General features: G+C 45.1%; 4 protein-coding genes across 4 annotated transcripts; 3 read left to right on the top strand and 1 right to left on the bottom strand.

Annotated features, from left to right (window-relative positions):
• Window positions 1-1,676: 1,676 nt before the first annotated feature.
• GIQ15_00409 (aspartate-tRNA(Asn) ligase) lies at window positions 1,677-5,211 on the top strand (the record flags this gene model as incomplete). The annotated part of the gene is made up of 4 exons (XM_033547826.1): window positions 1,677-2,687; window positions 2,741-3,356; window positions 3,702-3,918; window positions 4,113-5,211. The coding sequence occupies 4 exons, from the start codon at window positions 1,677-1,679 to the stop codon at window positions 5,209-5,211; spliced, it is 2,943 nt and encodes a 980-aa protein (XP_033408777.1).
• A 494-nt stretch (window positions 5,212-5,705) lies between these two features.
• GIQ15_00408 (V-SNARE) lies at window positions 5,706-6,803 on the top strand (the record flags this gene model as incomplete). The annotated part of the gene is made up of 1 exon (XM_033547825.1): window positions 5,706-6,803. One exon carries the CDS (start codon window positions 5,706-5,708, stop codon window positions 6,801-6,803), a length of 1,098 nt encoding a protein of 365 aa, XP_033408776.1.
• A 332-nt stretch (window positions 6,804-7,135) lies between these two features.
• On the bottom strand, window positions 7,136-9,963 carry GIQ15_00407 (uncharacterized protein; the record flags this gene model as incomplete). The annotated part of the gene is made up of 11 exons (XM_033547824.1): window positions 7,136-7,159; window positions 7,214-7,680; window positions 7,793-8,004; window positions 8,063-8,448; window positions 8,516-9,055; window positions 9,108-9,168; window positions 9,226-9,394; window positions 9,462-9,529; window positions 9,583-9,658; window positions 9,716-9,770; window positions 9,835-9,963. The coding sequence occupies 11 exons, from the start codon at window positions 9,961-9,963 to the stop codon at window positions 7,136-7,138; spliced, it is 2,187 nt and encodes a 728-aa protein (XP_033408775.1).
• Window positions 9,964-13,375: 3,412 nt separating this feature from the next.
• Window positions 13,376-15,940, top strand: GIQ15_00406 (ABC multidrug transporter; the record flags this gene model as incomplete). Its single annotated transcript, XM_033547823.1, has 1 exon — window positions 13,376-15,940. One exon carries the CDS (start codon window positions 13,376-13,378, stop codon window positions 15,938-15,940), a length of 2,565 nt encoding a protein of 854 aa, XP_033408774.1.
• Window positions 15,941-18,644: the final 2,704 nt, after the last annotated feature.

The raw sequence follows: 18,644 nt of genomic DNA, 5'->3' as shown, positions 1-18,644 counted from the left end.
CAGCAACACCCTTAGAACGAGCCATGGCGAGGCATACTCAAGAAAACACAATAATAAACCAAGGAGAAGGGAAACCAACCAGGTTTATATATGCGTGCGTCGGGACGACTTGTTGGGAAAGGAGGGGATGATGTTACAGACCACCTGCGGCGCAGCCCCAGGATATACACTCATTGGACGGGAGGATCACGGGCCAGACCTTGAGGGCACCAGTCACGTGACCAATAGCGATAGGACCGATAGGACGGGCTTGGCAGCTTCCTATCGATACTATCACAACAACCGATAGGAGTGATAGGAACCCCTTGGCGGAGGACTATCGCACCTATCACTAGATATATACCATGTATATAAAGACGCTCATTACCTTAGGATCAAGAGTCTTATACTCGCGATCAAACCAGCTACAGTTTTACCATACTGCTCAATACAAAGCACCATTCCAGTTGTCTTATACTATATTCACCGAATACCCCTTTGCCCATTGACGCAGGTCAACTTTGTCTTCACTGCTCACAAGGACCTTCAGCCTTCATCCGACCAAGGCACTGACTGAAGCCACACTTGGAACTGAGGGATAGTCTCGCTATAGTATTCTATCTCGCCCCGGTACCGAGCCGTCTCCTACAACGACTCACCTCCAACCCAAGCTTTCCCTAAGACCTTCGTACCTTCTGTCTTACGGCAGGTGTGAACCTCTGATCACCTTTAGGTAATCAAGGAGCGCCGTCAGCTTGTGACATATCTGCTATAAGACAGAAGGTATAAAGGTCTTAGGGAAAGCTTAGGTTAGAAATAAGTTATTATAGAAGATAGCTTAGTACTAGGGTAAGATAGAATACTATAGTAAGACTATCCCTTAGTTCTAAGTGTGGCTTTAGTCAGTGCCTAGATCAGATAAAGGCTAAAGGTCCTTATAAGTAATAAAGATAAAGTTAATCTATATTAATAGGCAAAAGGGTATTTAGTAAATATAGTATAAGATAACTAGAATAGTGCTTTATATTAAGTAGTATAGTAAAACTATAGCTAGTTTAATTATGAGTATAAGACTCTTAATTCTAAGGTAATGAGTGTCTTTATATATATAGTATATATCTAGTAATAGGTATAATAGTTCTCTACCAAGAGGTTCCTATTACTCCTATTGGTTATTGTGATAGTATTAATAGGAAGCTACTAAGCCCGTCCTATTGGTCCTATCGCTATTGGTCACATGACTAGTGCCCTCAAGGTCTGGCCTGTGATCCTCCCGTCCAATGAGTGTATATCCTGGGGCTGCGCCGCAGGTGGTCTGTAACACTCGCTTGAGTGGCCGGCTCGCATGTGGATTACGTTATTTAGGAATAATACCACTGACTAATCAGATGACTTATCATGTTACATATTGATACTGTGATTACAGGGGCTGGCCAATGAAAATGATATAATACATCGTTTTGTGGTATTTAATATACTCTAAATAAAGTACTTAGGGTTTGGGGCTTGGCAGGTGGAATGACTCATCACGTGCCTCCATTCCGCAGCGGGGTGACATTGAAGATGATATTTTATGCGAATTCACGATTGTAACTCCAGTTTCTTGCTGTAGTTTTATACACTGCTACTGTTACCATCTTGAGCCCCCCGGCTACCTTTATAACCCCAATCCCGGAGCTACGCACCCTTCCTGAGCGATGGATAAGCCTTCCGAGTCCACCTTACCCCTCCATCCCAAGGAAGGAGAAAAACAACCAGATGCGGAGAAGCCATCTGAGCAGGCCGATGGAGAGGCGGCAGGCCCGAGCAAGAATGCCTTGAAGAAGGCCGCAAAGGAGAAAGCAAAGGCGGAGAAGGCTGCCCAACGCGCGGCACAGCAGCAAGCTACGGCACAAGCTAGCCAGGCTGAAGACACGGCGAAGGACTTGTACGGAAAAATGCCGGATTTTGCTGAGGTAGAGGAAGTTATGAACCTCATGAAGTTGTCGGACGCACATTATGAGAAGGAAATTACTGTTATTGCTCGTGTGGACAATGCTCGCGTGCAAAGCGCGAAACTCGCATTCCTGATGCTCAGACAGCAAGGAAAGAAAATACAGGCTGTACTTAGCCTTAAGGAGCCATTATCTAGGCAAATGATCAAATGGACTGGCCAATTGAATGTCAACTCTATTGTTCAAGTATCTGGTATTGTCAAGAAACCAGAAGTTCCCGTCCATTCCGCCTCGTTACCACACATGGAACTCCACATTACGAAGATCTATATGATATCCGAGGCGATTCCAATGCTTCCCATGCAGGTGAAGGATGCAGAACGACCCCCACCCGAGTCTACCGAAGAAGGACTAGTCGACACCGACGGAACTCCCATTGTCACTTTGAAAACCCGACTTGATAACCGAATTCTTGACCTCCAAACCGAGACAAGCCAGGCCATTATGTCAATTTCAAGTGGCGTGGCTCAGTTATTCTCCGAATATATGCTGAAGAGTGGTTCAAGGTGGATCTTTACGTCTAAAATCACTGGAGCAGCTACTGAAGGTGGTAGCGGTGTTTTTGAGCTTTCTTACTTCAAACGAAAAGCATATCTATCTCAAAGCCCTCAATTGGGAAAGCAGATGTGTATTGCCGGTGATATGCTGAGCGTATTCGAGATTGGCCCCGTATTCAGAGCCGAAGATAGTAACACCCATCGCCATTTGACCGAAGTAAGGCTCCCAACCCCCCACCTCCTTATTTTGGCCCAGCTAACGAGTAATAGTTCATCGGCCTTGATTTTGAGAGAACTTTCCAGAAACATTATCACGAAGTTTTAGAATTCGCTGAAAATCTCCTCGTCTTCATCCTGACTGAGCTGAAGGTTCGATTCAAGGACGAGATTGCTGTCGTTCAAAAGTCTTACCCAAAGGCTGGAGACTTTAAATTACCAAAGGATGGAAAGGCCCTCCGACTTAAGTATATGGAGGCTTTGGGTTTCTTAAAAGACGCCGGCGTGGATGTCTCCGAACAAGAGAGGTTTGAGAACGACTTCACCACAGCCATGGAGAAGCAGCTCGGACGAATCATCCGAGAGAAGTACGATACCGATTTCTATGTCTTGGACAAATTCCCAAGTGCTGTCCGCCCCTTCTACACGAAGGCGTGCCCAGATGACCCCACATACTCGAACTCTTACGACTTTTTCATGAGAGGCGAAGAGATCATGTCTGGAGCTCAGCGAATCAACGACGCAAAAGAGTTAGAGGCTGCTATGATAGCAAGAGGGGTTGAGCCGAACCAAGAAGGCTTCGAGGATTATATTAATGGTTTCAGACAAGGCTGTGCTCCTCATGCCGGTGGTGGATTGGGATTGAACCGTATTGTCCAATTTTTCTTGGGTTTGCCCAACATTCGGTTGGCGACCCTGTTCCCTAGAGACCCTCAGAGATTGCGACCTTAAATCCGGCGAAAATTTGGTTAATACACCCAGTATTCTGTTTACGATAAGAAAAACGATAGATAGAAATACAAAATTTGTTGACGTAGCTATGATTTTAAGACTCTAACTATGAAAAATTAAGCTTTAGAAGCTAGCGTACAGAATAGGTGGATATCTTTGAGCTTCGTTTCTCAAGCTATCACTGTCGTCAACTCACCACAAACTGGACAAGGAAAACGGTGAGTTGGATGAGACCAAGTTGACCCCTGAACCATGGCTGAGAAACGCAAACTATCTCCTTCAGATGGCCTGCCGTCTTCAAAACGTCTACGCCCTCCTATCCTTACAGAAGACGAGGAGGTCGACGAGTCATCGTCCACAAGGCCTCAGCATCAGCAACCGCGAAGTGACCCAATATTCGGCCAAAGACATGCGTTTCCGGGTTTAGATGACGGTCCGCAAGATGGAGAGTTGTTCTATGGCCCAGCAGAGGATGGGATCGAGTATTTACGGATGGTCAGGTTAGTTTGACTCTTTACTGTGTCGTTCATTATCCGTCATCTCTGCGGTTTCGTTTCCGTTAATTTCATTAAAAGCTCAATCTACGCTCCTCAATACCCCTTTATACATATACTTCAAGGAATAGCGAAGGTGAGATTGCTGATTTTATATTATTGGCGGCTCTGCTCTTAACGCCATTTGCTTGATATTTTAGGTCTGAAGCTCGAAACCTACCCGTCTTTTTCGTTGCGCAGGAGAAAATAGATTCTCAAATAAGCTCGAATAATAAGTCTACAGAGGCAAACGCAACATCGCTGGAAGGGGTTCAGGTGATGGAACAGAAATGGGTTTATTCAGACGGTGTATGCGCGGCCGTGTCAAATACGGCCCAGACGACCTCCTTACCAGCTGAAGACCACGAACTCGAAGACCCACAGGAGCAGTACTACAATCTCCTCCGACATCGGTTCCTTCTCTTACGTTCAACGTTAAAATGCGTTCCGCCAGCAAAACTTATTGCCGCCCTAGACTCGTCCCATCCTATATCCCTACCTGCCAATAACCCCCAAGCACGCACAGAATGGACCGCCCTTGTGAAAAAGGTAGAGCCGCGAATGGTGCAACTAGCTTGCATGGACCTCGACAGTGTTTTACGGGTTTTGCGGATTATTACAAGGTCCTTGTCTGAAGCTGCGAAAAGTCCAAGCTGTACATGGACAACACGTGTTGCAGCCTGGGCATGGGGGCTTCTTGGACGGTGTAGGGAGGTTGGAGAGATGAGCAGTGAAGAAGTCGGGGAGCTGAGAGATCTGGGGAAGCGAGCAGGGAAAATCCTCATTAAAATTCGTGAGAAGGAACCCCAGGCTACTTCCTCTTCTGGGACTGAGGGAAGTTACAAGGCCGATACGCATAGCTCAGACTGGGAGGATGGAAACGAAGCGGAAGAGGAGGCATCCGACATAGCTAGCGAGAACGACACATCTCAGGAACAAGGGACTGGTGCAACTGACGGAGTCGTGGGTGTCATGACTAACTCCGAAGATGAAAATGAAGCACTCGAACTTGCAAAGAAAAGGCTGCAAGGAATGCTGCACGATAATACCGAAACATCTTCTGTGGAGCAGTGTGTTGGTACGGATTCCCCTGAAGAAGCCAACGGTAACGACAAGGCACATCAGTTGGATGAAGTTGAGTGGAAACACAGTGCTCGGGCTATGCTTGACATGATATTAACCATTGTTGGCGAGTTTTATGGCCAGAGGGATCTACTTGAGCTCCGTGATATATGGGAAGAAGGTGAAGAGGGATGGTAGATGGGATACTCGGCAGGAATGATACTGGAACTACTCTGCCCTCAGAAGCACATGAGCTCTAGCTATAAATACTGAACCTCGAGGCTATCTGCGAGGATGCAATGCAGGAAACAGGTGACTGAAAGCTGGAGGTTCAGCCGTTACCGTCTTGTGATGTATACATCAGTTGTCAGTAGCGTCTATAGCCCCATCCTAACACGAGAAATCAACTTTAAAAAGAAGAAATTAAAGAAGTTAATCCGTTTTCCTATTTTACCGTAGAAATCTAATATCAAATTGCCCCTGTCGCTCATTAAATCACGTGAACGGAATTTGCACTCGTGGACGTCATAAGTTCAGTCAGTTATGCATACCGAAGGTTGAAGCAATTCAACTCCTTCTTGCTATACAGTCTTCCACGCCGCACTTTTTGCTTGGATTAGGCTAGGTATTGGATATTTACTGCAATACCTAGCTTCACTCTACAGACATATTTCCGGCAGGGTCACTCTACCATGGCTTCGAACGCGGAAATATCAATCCCGTCGACAACGGTCTCATCCACTCCGAACCCTTACACGATATATAATATTTCAATCCGACTACCCCTCCGGCCGTTGACAGTCGAAAAACGATATTCAGATTTCCGGAAGTTCCATGACTTGCTTATAAGCCAAGTAGAGCAACCTCCTCCAGCGCCGTTGCCTAAGAAATCCTGGTTCGCGGGCACTACTTCGAACGCAACGTTTCGGGAAGAACGGCGCAAAGGATTAGAAGAATACATACAAGCTATAAACAGCTCAGAAGACTCGCGATGGCGTAACTCTACCGCGTGGCGCACGTTCCTAAATCTCCCTCCCAGCAACGCATCTACAAGAGCATCAAACCTACATTCAACTATTACCGGCCCAGGAGCAGGAGCCCTAATTACAGACCCTACCACTTGGCTAGACTGTCATCGAGATGTTAAGTCATATCTGCACGATGCAAGGCTGCACCTGACTCGCCGAGACCAGGCTTCGACGCCTCAGAAACAGCACGAGTGTTCTGCTTCGGCAAAAAGCAGCCTTGTGAGAACGGGAACCCTATTGGGAGCCTTAGAAGAAGGGCTGAAAAATATATCGGGGAACTCTGCCTGGAGCGGCTCTAAGCTCGGGGAAGGGGAACTTCGGCGACGCAAAGACCTACTTACTAGCGCTAGAAAGGAGAAAGATGCGTTGGACGATTTGCTGAATTCCATGGTAGCTAAGAATAAGCTGGACTCTGCCGTGGCTTCTATACAAGATAAACAGGCCCTTTTGGGTGTGGACGCATCTACAGGGAATAGGAAGCCTACGGCTAAAGGCGGTCGCGTTTTGGGGAAAGAGACTAATCGTACAAGGGAGTTGGATAATGAGGGTGTATTGCAACTACAGAAGCAAATCATACAGGATCAGGATTCCGGTGTCGAGGAAATTAGGAAGATTGTTGCCCGACAGAAGGAGCTTGGAATCGCGATTAATAATGAGCTGGAGCTTCAACTGGAGCTCTTGAATGTGGTGGATGAGGATGCCGGAAAGTCAGTACTACCCATGCACATGCACATCTCATGTCTCCTTTTCGTAAAGCCATAACAGAATACTAACTCGCGATCCTCTAGACTCAAGAGCAAAATCGATATTGCGCAAAAACGAGCGAAGAAAATATCTTAAGCAAATGATGCTATCTATCTCCCTACAAAGCGTTCATTATACCCTTCTTTCTCCATTTTTTTTTTTAATGAAGCGACATTCCTCGTCATGTTTATTTCCTTTGGTATGCAAGCGTTTAGTATTGAACATGATGAAGTTTTTTGATTTTCTTTGTTTTACCCAGTTCATATAATTGCTTTGAATGTATGCCTATGAAACCATTGAAAATTTAGCTACCCGTCCACCATCTATAGATAGGCGAACTGCCTCGATCGTTATGTTGATTTTGCGGACATAAACTGAGGGGGCTAGTTAGTACAGATCTCACTCATATAGTTAGTGAAGGGGCTTACTTCTCTCGCTTCCTGTTCTGTAACATTGGATATCTCTACCACCTTGTTGTCAACCAATCCAATTCTATTTTTGCGAATCAGCCACCAGAGCTCTCTCCTATCCCCGCCGAGCTTATCATCCAATAACTTTTGTTTCAATCCACGGATGAAATCATTATACAAGTCCGGCTCTTCGAAAGAAATTATTTCATCTCTCATGGTTCCCAAACACTCAATAGCTCTATCATAATGAGAATCACCAAGGCTATGCTTGATTTGGTTTTCAATAATCGCACACATCTGTTTCACAGAGTCTTTGATCGTATTGATGTCATCCGTGTTCGCAAGCGCTTGTTTGAATTCAGGTATAGCATTCTCGGGTGAGATTCGGTGGCGCTTTTCGCCTTGCAAAAGCTCCTCTACGTCAAGCCCAGAAAGAGGTTTGTCAATGTCCCTGTTCCGTTTGCGGCCCTTGATCTTTGGTGGCACTGTGATTATCGTTAGTAATGAAAGAGACCCGGGGGAAGTAGAGGTATAAGTAAGTAGTTAAGGCACCTTATGCTTCGACTTTGGAGACACGGGTATTAAACTGTAACTTACCTTTTTTAACATCTGACGCCTTAATTAATTGTTCCAAGGCTGGTCTACTCTGTTCCTGCAGTGCCTCAGGTTGGCGGGACAGCTTCTGAAGAACTTCTGGAACAGGAGGAAGAGGTTTCGTAGGGTGTATAGCGCGCCACCGAATAGCCTGGTCAATCCGATGTAGAAGAGGAGAGTAACAGTCTTCAAGAGCAAATGACTCGACCAGTTCACTATTTTAATTTAATGTGAGTAAAATGTCTTATCCTCGATTCTTTTCATGTAGCTTACCCTTCTTCGCCAGGTTCGACGAGCTCCATGCTTTCCACATACTTATCCATGGCTGACAGGAGGTTTTCGTTAGGTATGTTTCGATGCTCCTTGACTACTTTCCCAGATACAGTAGTAACTCTATCAAGAGGTGGAAAGCGGTAGGAGCGGCAATCTTCAGCGAAAGGCAATTGGACTTCAAGCAAGCATTCAAAGTCTGGCTCAATTGAGGGAGCTAGAAGGGTAAGAACAGGAGATTTGCCATCCTTAGTAACTAGTCGACCCACAGCATAGCTTTCAAGCTCGAAAAGCGCATGGATGATAGAGGAGAGGGCCATGATAGCCTTGTTATTGGTTTTTTGGGCGATAATAACGTTGGCGGTTGACATGTTCATGTAGCGATCATACTGTTATAACACGGTTAGTAAAACATCTTGGTAACTGTATCCATGGGTGGGGGGACTGGGATCAGACATTTTTTGTAGGTATAAAGCCAATTAGCTCCAAAGCAGCTTTCGTTTCAAGCTTCGTTATGTTTTCGTCTGATTCACTAATGTGCACAGCAGTCCGGCCATATTCATACCCTTTCGCAAGGTCTTCTCGTTCCACATCTCGCTTGCCACCTACTACACCCTCGTCCGGAACCTGATAGGCTCGTGCATTCCTGACACTTGTCAACTCGCTAGTATTGCCCTTTCCACCATCAGGTTCCGTATTATTCAGTGTTACTGAAGACTTTCCGCTTTCTTGCGCTTCTGGTGGCGCGCCGGACAAGACGAAAGAACTGGCGGCCGGTGGCCGGGCAGGGTAGGTACGATAGTATCTCTCGACCTGGATTGTCAACGCAGAATCATACTCATCTGGGTTCCCGAGGCGTAAATCTCCCTTGAAACTTGGGGTTCCTCGTACAATTTTGACACGAGGGCTATCAAGCTCGGATATTGCTTGTTCTAGCGTGCCATAGACACCATCGCACACATCACATAGCTTTTGTAGCGAAGACTCATTCTCAGCCTAGAATATTATTAGTGACAAGTAATAGAGGAGAACAGCATGAGTAACTTACCTTAATTGTATCCTTGTCTTCCTCTTTGAAACCAAAGTCGGAGTCATCAAAGTCCACTCCTCTACGGCATATTAGATATAATGTGCAGCAGAGCTTGGAGGTATAGGGGTAGACTCACAGCACAACAAGTTCAATACCCTCCTCGTTTACTTTCCTTGCAATGCCATTCATTCCATCAGGGTCCATAAACCCCTTTCCATTAGTAACAAGAACAATCTTCCTTTTGAACTTGAGCTTCTTGCAGTACTTCTCGATCATGTCAATCGCTAATATTATTGAAGAGATTGCTAATTTTTCGTTAGATCTGACTGGGTATACATAGAAATGTAATAATGTGAGTTTTATATCTCATACCATCTCCTTTGTCAGTGTTGCTTGTTTTTATTTGGCTCCGCAGCTCTCTAAGGTCAGGCATAAGTGCCCTAGCGTGTCATGTTAGCCTCTTCCTGCATCTCAGAATTTTGGGACACCATACTGTCCAATTCCCTTGAAGATTGATATATGCTCATAAGCCTCATCTTGAGATTTATCCCAGATTTCACTCGAGGTTCCTTGCAGTGAGTTAGAATCTGCTCAAGTTCAAGGGGAGATATTCGAGTCTCTTATACCATCTGTTCTAAGGCCAATGACACCAATCGTAGCAGTCTTCCGGCCCGTAGCAACCTGCACAAAGGAGGTTAATATTTTTTTTTTAAAAAAGGTAGAAATATACCGTCTATTCTCGTACCGTGGTAGTAATCTTATCCCAGACGTAGAGCATTGCCCATTCGAGGTCTGAGTATACTCGCCCACCATTGTGTTCCCCCATCGACTTTCCTACGTCTACAATGTAGACGGTGGCCTCTTTATCTGCCATATTCACGATTTTGCATAGGGTAACGGTAAGGTGTCAATTTCTGTCTTCTCCAGGGACTTCAGCTGCTTGATTCCAAGCTCCTCCATGGTCTGTTTTCACCTACTTCGCTGGGTTGACGTTAGAGGCGCGGCTTAGTAAGCTAGGCAGACGCGCCAAAGAAACACGAAGTCACATGACACCACTTCCCTGATCTATATCTCCAGGATGAACGTCATCGCCCCGTCGAGCCGGAGCTCATCAATCGAACATCTCTCCAACTCGATTCAATTATCTACATCAAACCCCAAAGGTGATCTAATAACAATGCCTGAACGATCTTCTCTTCTGGCTCCGGCCCATATCCTCAGGTGTGCATGGCAATCTCATCTCAATTCCTCGTATTTTTCCAAATACTAATCGTGATATGAAGCTATGGTTCATTGCTAGGATTCCAGTCCTACCAGGTGCGATTTCCGGCCCTTCTATATTTTATTATATACTAATCCAGGCTGTAGACATTTGTCAGTGGCTTAATTGCTTTTAGAACACTGCCTAGGCCCCAATTTTCGGCCCTTCAGTCATCCACTTTCCCAGTATACTTTGGCTTGCAAGCCGCAGTGCCACTCGTGCTTGCTTTGACCTATCCTGGCGAAAAGGTCGCTGGTCGTTTTGGCCCATCAGGCTTTACTGGTGTGTTTTCCGACAACAACCGATGGAGCACTCTCATCCCGGTCATGACTACATTCTTGGGTGGAATCACGAATCTTCTGTTTATCCAGCCGGCAGCAGCAAAAGTAATGCGCCAGAGAAAGGAACAAGGTTAGCTTCTAATTATTATGCCCATTTCATTGCTTGTAAAATGATTTGCTAATAGCATTACCAGAGTCAATCGATGGGAAGAAGTATACCGACCCAGAACCTCATTCGAAAGAAATGAGAAAGTTGAACAAGTCGTTTGGAAGACTCCATCAACTATCGGCCGCAGTCAATCTAGCTGCCTTGGCTGCAACTATCTACTATGGCACGGTTCTTGCCAAGCGCCTTAATTAGAACCTGGCCCGCAGTTTTATCATTTATGCCTGGTAGAATGAGAACCAGCCATATGTTCTGTCTAGTATGACCGTTTCGTTGTCGTTGTCTGCCCCACTGTATAGTTATGTGGGCCACGGGCCATCGAAATTCCCATTTCTGGACTCCGGAGCAAATGAAACTATGTATCAGTACGACCTACTTATACGTCTGCGGTGTACTATATATATATATCCATATTCATGTAATAAAATAGGAGACTTTCGTTAATGTTGGAAATTTAAACTGTCTTTCATTATTCAAGGTGCCATCCCTAATATTGCAGCCTGAAACCATAATCACCATACGCGTTCGACTCTAACGTGCAACTCAGAAATTAAATAAAATGCGAAATATTCATCTTGAGGAACGAGATTTAATGTTAACCCACTAGTTTCTTCAGTGGTTTGTGTTCCCTGCTAAGAACAATGCCAGCAAGCTTGGCTAGTTAGTTGAAGCATATATGTGGGCAAATGACATGGTCGAGAAGGGCGTTGCCGGTGAAGGCATCCAGTTCTTAGTTGAGATTTTAAATCCAGATCCGAATGCACGCTTGACCGTGCGTGAGATTCTCGAGAGTGGATATTTGGAGAGCTGATTTATTGCATATCTTCTTTCTAATGCTGTTGCCTTACTTACTGTATATAGATTGCTTTGAATGTTTCCCCGCATTCAGAACCATCTATCCCTGGATATCCTCCCTGTCGTAAAATTCCTTATGTACATGTTCCTTGCTCACCGCTTGTTTCCGACCCTAGGTGTAGGGAAATATGTCCGATAGCAGTCATGATAGTTTCGGAAAGTAATTTAGGTAGACAAGCATTCTGCCTTGAAACTACCTATATGAAGTCGGGGTAAAGTATATATGCATGGCTACGCAGCTAGCTAGGTTACATTGCATCTTACCCCGGACTCAAATATAGTACGTAGGTGGTCAATGAGTGTTGGGGGCGCAGCAAAGAATCACCCTCAGGGATAGGAGACGGTTGACTGAATTGCGCCAAAAGAGCGCAGCGAATAGTCATTACTGACTAACTGTTAGCTAAATAGCCAATTAACTAATCTATACACGTATCTGCGCATCTATAGCTTAAGTATACGGACTAAGGCCCACCGCTTTTAACACTACTCTAGCATTCATGAGTTCCGATATCTTACTCTAAAATTTGGTCTATCTTTTAAAGTATTGAATAACACCTTCAATATGAATGAGACATGCGAGGACAATATGTTTGGACCTGTGGTCATAAACTGCCGTGGTGGCTTTGATTTTACTCTGCTCTTTGAAAATGCAGTCCTATCAATAACTCCATCTCTGCTAGTTTTGGTTGCTGGGGCCGGGAGAGTCTTCTACCTTCGAAAAAAACTTATATTGGTTTTAGCCCAGAGATTTCAGCTCGCCAAGTTAGGAGGTCTGTATAACATCTCTCCTGATTGAGATACTAGTGACTCTGTTGCTATGGAAACCTTTGGCTGACAGATTTTCTTCTTCCCTCTAGCTTTGGTGGTCTATGGAGTGCTACAACTTGTGCTTCTTGCACTCTGGAGTACTCACCTGGCTTTACGATCGTGGTTCTCCATCTCAGCAGCAGCTCTATCTTTGGTCGCTGTCGGCATACTCGTCCTTCTTTCGTATTTAGAGCATGCTCGAAACATTCGACCTTCGTCCATCCTCCTTATATATTTCCTTTTCTCTACAATCTTCGACGCTGCCCGCACACGTACAATATGGCTTTTGGAACCATCTTCAGCCCTAGCAGTACTCTCTATTACCTCAATGGTTATGAAAGTGCTTATTCTAGTCTTAGAGTCCTGCGAAAAAGCAAAATATATCCAGGGAAGCACACACGCAACTTATGGACCTGAAGACACAAGCAGTGTGTTAAACCGAAGTTTTTTCTTCTGGGTGAACCGTATAATATTGCATGGCGCGCGAGCTATTCTTTCTCCCAAAGACCTCTACGAGTTGACTCAAGGAATGTGCGCCGACCTCCTCGTGTCGCCATTCCTCAGCGCTTGGGACGCGTCTATGCAAAAAAAGCAGAAATATGCGTCCATGAGAGCCCTTTCTGTTAGTCTAAAGCGGCCCATTTTAATGGTGGTATTTCCAAGGCTTATACTGCTTGCTCTAACCGTCTGCCAACCAATCCTACTGAATGAGCTGCTTGACTACTTGGGAGAGCCTTCGGAGACCCGGGAAAAAATTGTAGATTATGGCCTAATAGGAGCTTATGCTCTTCTATACCTTGGAATAGCTATATCCACGGGCTTTTACTGGTACCATCACTATCGAGTACTTACTATGATTCGTGGCTGTTTGGTGTCAGCCATTGGCTGGAAAACGATGAGGTTGGATACGCATAAAATGAGCGACCCCAAAGCAGCCGTGACATTAATGAGCACCGACGTCGAGAGAATTATCTTTGGGTTACGCAGTTTTCATGAATTTTGGGCCAACACTCTTCAAGCCGGGTTACTGGCATATCTCCTGGAACGTCAGCTGGGTGTAGCTTTTATAGTTCCTTTGGTCGTTGCAATTATCTCCTCAGTTACCTCAATATGGGCCAGCCGTTCATCTGATGTTTGTCAAACAAACTGGACACGCAAAGCCCAGCTCCGTATCGGGACGATATCAAACATGCTATCATCCATCAAGGCGATAAAGATGCGTGGATTAACGGAAAAAATGTCTTCCATTATTCAAGATTTGAGGTTGCAGGAGATTAAATTAGCGAACAGGTTCCGAATGCTCTTGGTATGGACTACGGGTTTAGGTTACGTCCCCCAATTCATCTCGCCTGCCCTTACATTTTTGCTGTTCATCCTGCGAGCAAGGATCAATGGGCAAGCTTTCGATGCCTCTAGAGCTTTTACCTCGTTGTCTTTGCTGTTAGTACTGGCTCAGTCATTAAGCCAGACTCTGCTAGACTTGCCCCCTCTGCTTGCTTCATTTGGATCTTCGGAACGTATTGATCGGTTCTTGTCAACCGAGTCCCAGGCTGACTCGAGGCACTTCCCAATGTTTCCGGTTTCTGAAGAATCCGTTAAGGAGAAGAAACCATCGCTTTCTATCCAACAGACTGCTGACAATACGATTATTCGGATAGATGATGGTTTCTATGGCTGGGGAAAGGATGACGTTCTCAGCGATATCAGTGTCACCATTCCCGCAAGCCGGCTCACTCTCATTGTCGGGCCCGTTGCAAGTGGCAAATCTACTCTCTGTCATGCCCTTCTCGGAGAAATACCAAAGTCAAAAGGCAAGATTGAAGTTTTTGCCGCTTCTAAAGAGATAGGATTCTGTGGCCAAGCACCTTACTTGACTAATGGAACAGTCAAGGATAACATTGTGGGGTTTTCAGATTTTGTTCCATCTTGGTATAACACTGTTATTGCGGCTTGTGCACTCCTAGATGATATCAACCATTTGCCATATGGGGACGAAACCAGTGTTGGGAGCAATGGAATCAACTTAAGCGGCGGCCAAAAACAAAAAGTTGCGATAGCTAGAGCTTTATATGCTCGGAAGTCGATACTAATTCTCGATGACGTTTTAAGCGGGCTTGATTCCAGTGGAGCAAATCACGTCTTTTGGAACGTTATAGGTCCAGGTGGACTTGCAAGACAGGAGAGGATTACAGTGATCCTTGCTACCCATGCCACAGAATATCTCCCATTTGCAGACCACATTATTGCTCTTGATGGCACTGGCAAAGCTGCTCAACAGGGCGACTTTCAGTCTATTCGTTCGAAATCCGGCTATGTCAGTGATCTAACTATCATGGAAGGTGTGGGTCGAAAACCAGTGATCGCGGGTGATTACCCGGGTGCAAAAAATAAAGAGACAGCTAACTGCAACTCCCTTGACGGTTTTCCGATTCGGAAAACCGGTGAGCTCTCTGTCTACAGCTATTATTTCAAAGCTGCTGGTATTTGGACGACAACTCTTCTTTTAATCTTAGTTATTTTTTACACGGCACTATACAACTTCCCCACCTACTGGCTCAAGATTTGGGTCGATGGTTCCGGTGCTTTTCATCCAGGAGGCTTTGATGATCTTACCTACTGGGGAGTATACGCGATGCTTCAGGGGTTGGCACTCCTTTTTTTACTTGGTGTGGCTTACCATACTCTCGTCCGTTTCGTCACTCAGGCAGGCTCAAACTTGCACAATAATATTCTCAAGGCGGTAATGAACGCCCCTTTATCATTCTTCAGTTCTACGGATAGTGGTGTCACCCTCAACCGATTCTCTCAGGATATTCAGCTAGTCGACAACGAGCTGCCCATGGCGCTACTAAACCTGCTGTTGACTATTTTTTTGGCTCTTGGTCAAGCAATCTTGATCATCATCTCCTCACCTTGGGTTGGGCTTACCTTTGTGCTTATTATTCCGATTTTTTATGCGGTACAAAATTTCTATCTTCGAACTTCACGCCAGCTCAGGTTATTGGAGCTTGAGGCTAAAAGCCCACTGTACACCAGCTTCCTGGAGACTTTGAACGGCCTACCCACTATCAGAGCATTCGGCTGGGCACCTAGAACCCTAGAAATAAATCGAAGACTCCTTGATGAGTCTCAAAAACCGATTTATTTGCTCTACATGATTCAGCGCTGGCTAACCTTCGTACTCGATATGATCGTTGCCTTCGTGGCAACCATCGTCGTGACGTTGGCAGTAACGCTAAATTTGGATGGCGGGCTCACCGGGGTTGCCCTTGTACAGGTAATGTCTTTAAATTTGATACTTACCTCTATTATTATAGCATGGACCACTCTCGAAACCAGTATCGGATCAGTGAGCAGGATAAAATATTTCACTGACTACACACCATCCGAAAACAAGCCTCACGAAGTTATACAAACCCCGTCGACATGGCCACATCACGGTAGAGTTGAACTCAAAGATGTTACCGCATTTTACGAGTAAGCTTCATACTATCCCCTAGACCCATAACAGCTCTAACATAGTGATAAATAACCATATTTTCCATGGCTATAGGTCAGCCCCTGAATTGCCAGTTCTCAGGAGCCTCAGTCTATGTGTGGAAGCCGGGGAGAAGATAGGTATATGCGGTAGAAGTGGCAGGTAATCAATTCCCCAAACTTTTATTTTTATTTCACATCTTCTCATGCTATGTTAGTGGTAAATCGTCACTTCTTTCACTGTTATTAAGAGTGCTAGAAGTACAAGATGGCTCAGTTGCCATTGATGGTCTCGATATCAGTGGCCTGCCTCGCAAAATTCTCCGCTCACGCCTTAATATGATTCCTCAGGAACCCGTATTCCTCCCTGGTACAATTCGGCTTAACCTGGATCCTCACAATGAATTTACAGACCTTGAAGTGGTTACCGCGTTAAAGAAGGTAGGCCTCTTTGATGTACTAACCGCTGAAGGTGGAATAATGTCAGAGTTCCAACCCAGCTCTTTGAGTCATGGGCAGCGTCAGCTACTTTGCATCGGGGCTGCTATTCTCCGTAACGCAAGAATTGTTTTGCTGGATGAAATAACAAGCAAGTAGGTCTTGCTGCAAGTTTTTATCAAATCTAATTTAGTATATTTTGAGGAAGAAGTCGTGCTAATTATAAGAAGTGTTGACCAGGCCACTGATAAGCAAATGCAGACGATTATTCGTGAAGAATTCAAAGGCTGCACAATCATTGCCATTGCACATCGCTTAAACACAATTCTAGACTTTGATCGTGTGGTGGTGCTTGATGGAGGGCAGATTTGCGAGATTGGGAGCCCTCAAGATCTTCTTTCTAAAAACTCCCGGTTCAAAAGAATGTGGGTAGGGGGTGATAGTGGGACAGGTTAAGAGCGAAGGTGCCAATGTATAGCCCTTTGCATCACGCCATATGGCGTTTCCCTTCGGTTTACATATATAGCAAAGAGCATGCCGCTGTCTACTAAGACTACTATAGAGTAAAAATGACTCCTTGCTGGAATAATTCTTTCCAACACACGTCCTGTCTAACGAAGATATTAAGTAGTCTGTACAATCAGTCTCTTGTAGACCCCAGTGTAAGTACAGTTAGTGGCACAAGGGTAAGAGACGCAATCCCTGCAGTGAAATAAAATGGTAACCCGAGCCACGGGCCCCCTCCTTTCTCCAGTCCAATGTTAAATAAAGCCGATATCGTAGGGTAAACAACCATTCTAGAAAATGTTTCTGTAATGGTAATCTCAGAAAATACTCGTGCATTGTACTTACGCTCTATAAGCGTGCCTGTCAAGGCTCGAACTGCAGGGCCGAATCCCAACCCAAGACTTTCGATGATCATTCCAACGATAAAAAGGGAAACCGCCGCAGAAACACCCTGGAGAATATAACCGATAGTAAGTAGGCACAATGAAATGCGACAGATGATAATATTTTTCGTAATTGAGTTGAGATGAAACTTCTTCTCAACTATATTTGTGATATAGGGTAGGAAGATAGACAAGACAAGGGTGGACACCATTGCCCGGAGAGAGTAAAGGAATGTCGAGTTTGCGAGGGTCCATTCATATCGGTTGGAGACATAACGTTGAATCAAGTTGGATATGGCGCCCATCATCATGCGAAACGGGCACAGCGCGGCTAAGAAGACAAGCTGCCAGTCGGTCCAGAGGATCTTGAAATCGTGAAACGCCAAACGAATATGGCTTCTCATGCCATACAGTGTCTCTTACATCTTTTGGTAACTCTCTATTCTGGCCTTCGTGGTATCTCTCGTTTCTGGGATCCGCGACTAATGTTTCTGGAAGGGTGATTGCGATGGGTACACACAAAGCTTGAAGGACAAGACCGAAGACAACTGCAATCCAAGGATTAATCCGCATCATTCCAGCCGCTATAGTCGGTCCTATGAGTATGCTATGCTGGCTAAGTGCATAGAGCCGAAAAAAAAACCGTCGACCTGATAGATTAATTAGTATGAGGGCAGCATGCTGGGTATAAAGCGGCGTACAATTCCTCTCGAGAAGTAATATCAGTGATAATGCACTATGAAACACCCATAACTAAGTTAGCGTTGCAGGTCTTTGTGGGGTGAGGAGATGACATACAGAAACCAGCATCTCGGCAACTGTTCTTCCACCAGCGAAGATGTTGAAAGCCGCTTCTGACCAAATCAGCCTTAGTGGGACCGTGTGGGCAAATATAGTAATCGCAGTGATCCGAATTTTCTTCCCTGTTTTTATTAGCAATCTTTTAAACTCACATCTACCCCCTGTTCTTAATTTACCCCTTAGTTATGGTAAAGATACCGTACTTGCAAGCCAAGTACGACAATGAAAGGTACCCTATACGGAGTATTTGTTGGAGATAACATAGCTTTAAGACGTGGACATTCCCTCAAACCATTACGGGGCGATAGGAGTCTGATTGGTTTTTAATAAGGGTAGAGTCAGGCCGCATTAGTTATGATCCAGGTTTAACACGTCCACTAGTTTCACCACAAACGGCGTTGGTGTTATATAGTATCAGTTATAAATCAAGTACTCCGTATGCTAATATCAATAAAGCAGGCGTAGAGGTGAAGTTACGCTACAAAGTCGATTTAGACTAGTTAATCATAACGCGTTCTGAGAACTAGTTAATCATATGCCACAACCCTTAAATCCCTTTATATCGTTTCCCAGTCGATA

This window comes from Arthroderma uncinatum, assembly GCF_011692745.1.
Source record: "Arthroderma uncinatum strain CBS 119779 chromosome Unknown scaffold1, whole genome shotgun sequence".
Taxonomy (NCBI): domain Eukaryota; kingdom Fungi; phylum Ascomycota; class Eurotiomycetes; order Onygenales; family Arthrodermataceae; genus Arthroderma; species Arthroderma uncinatum.
This window is presented reverse-complemented; position numbering and strand designations above follow the sequence as displayed.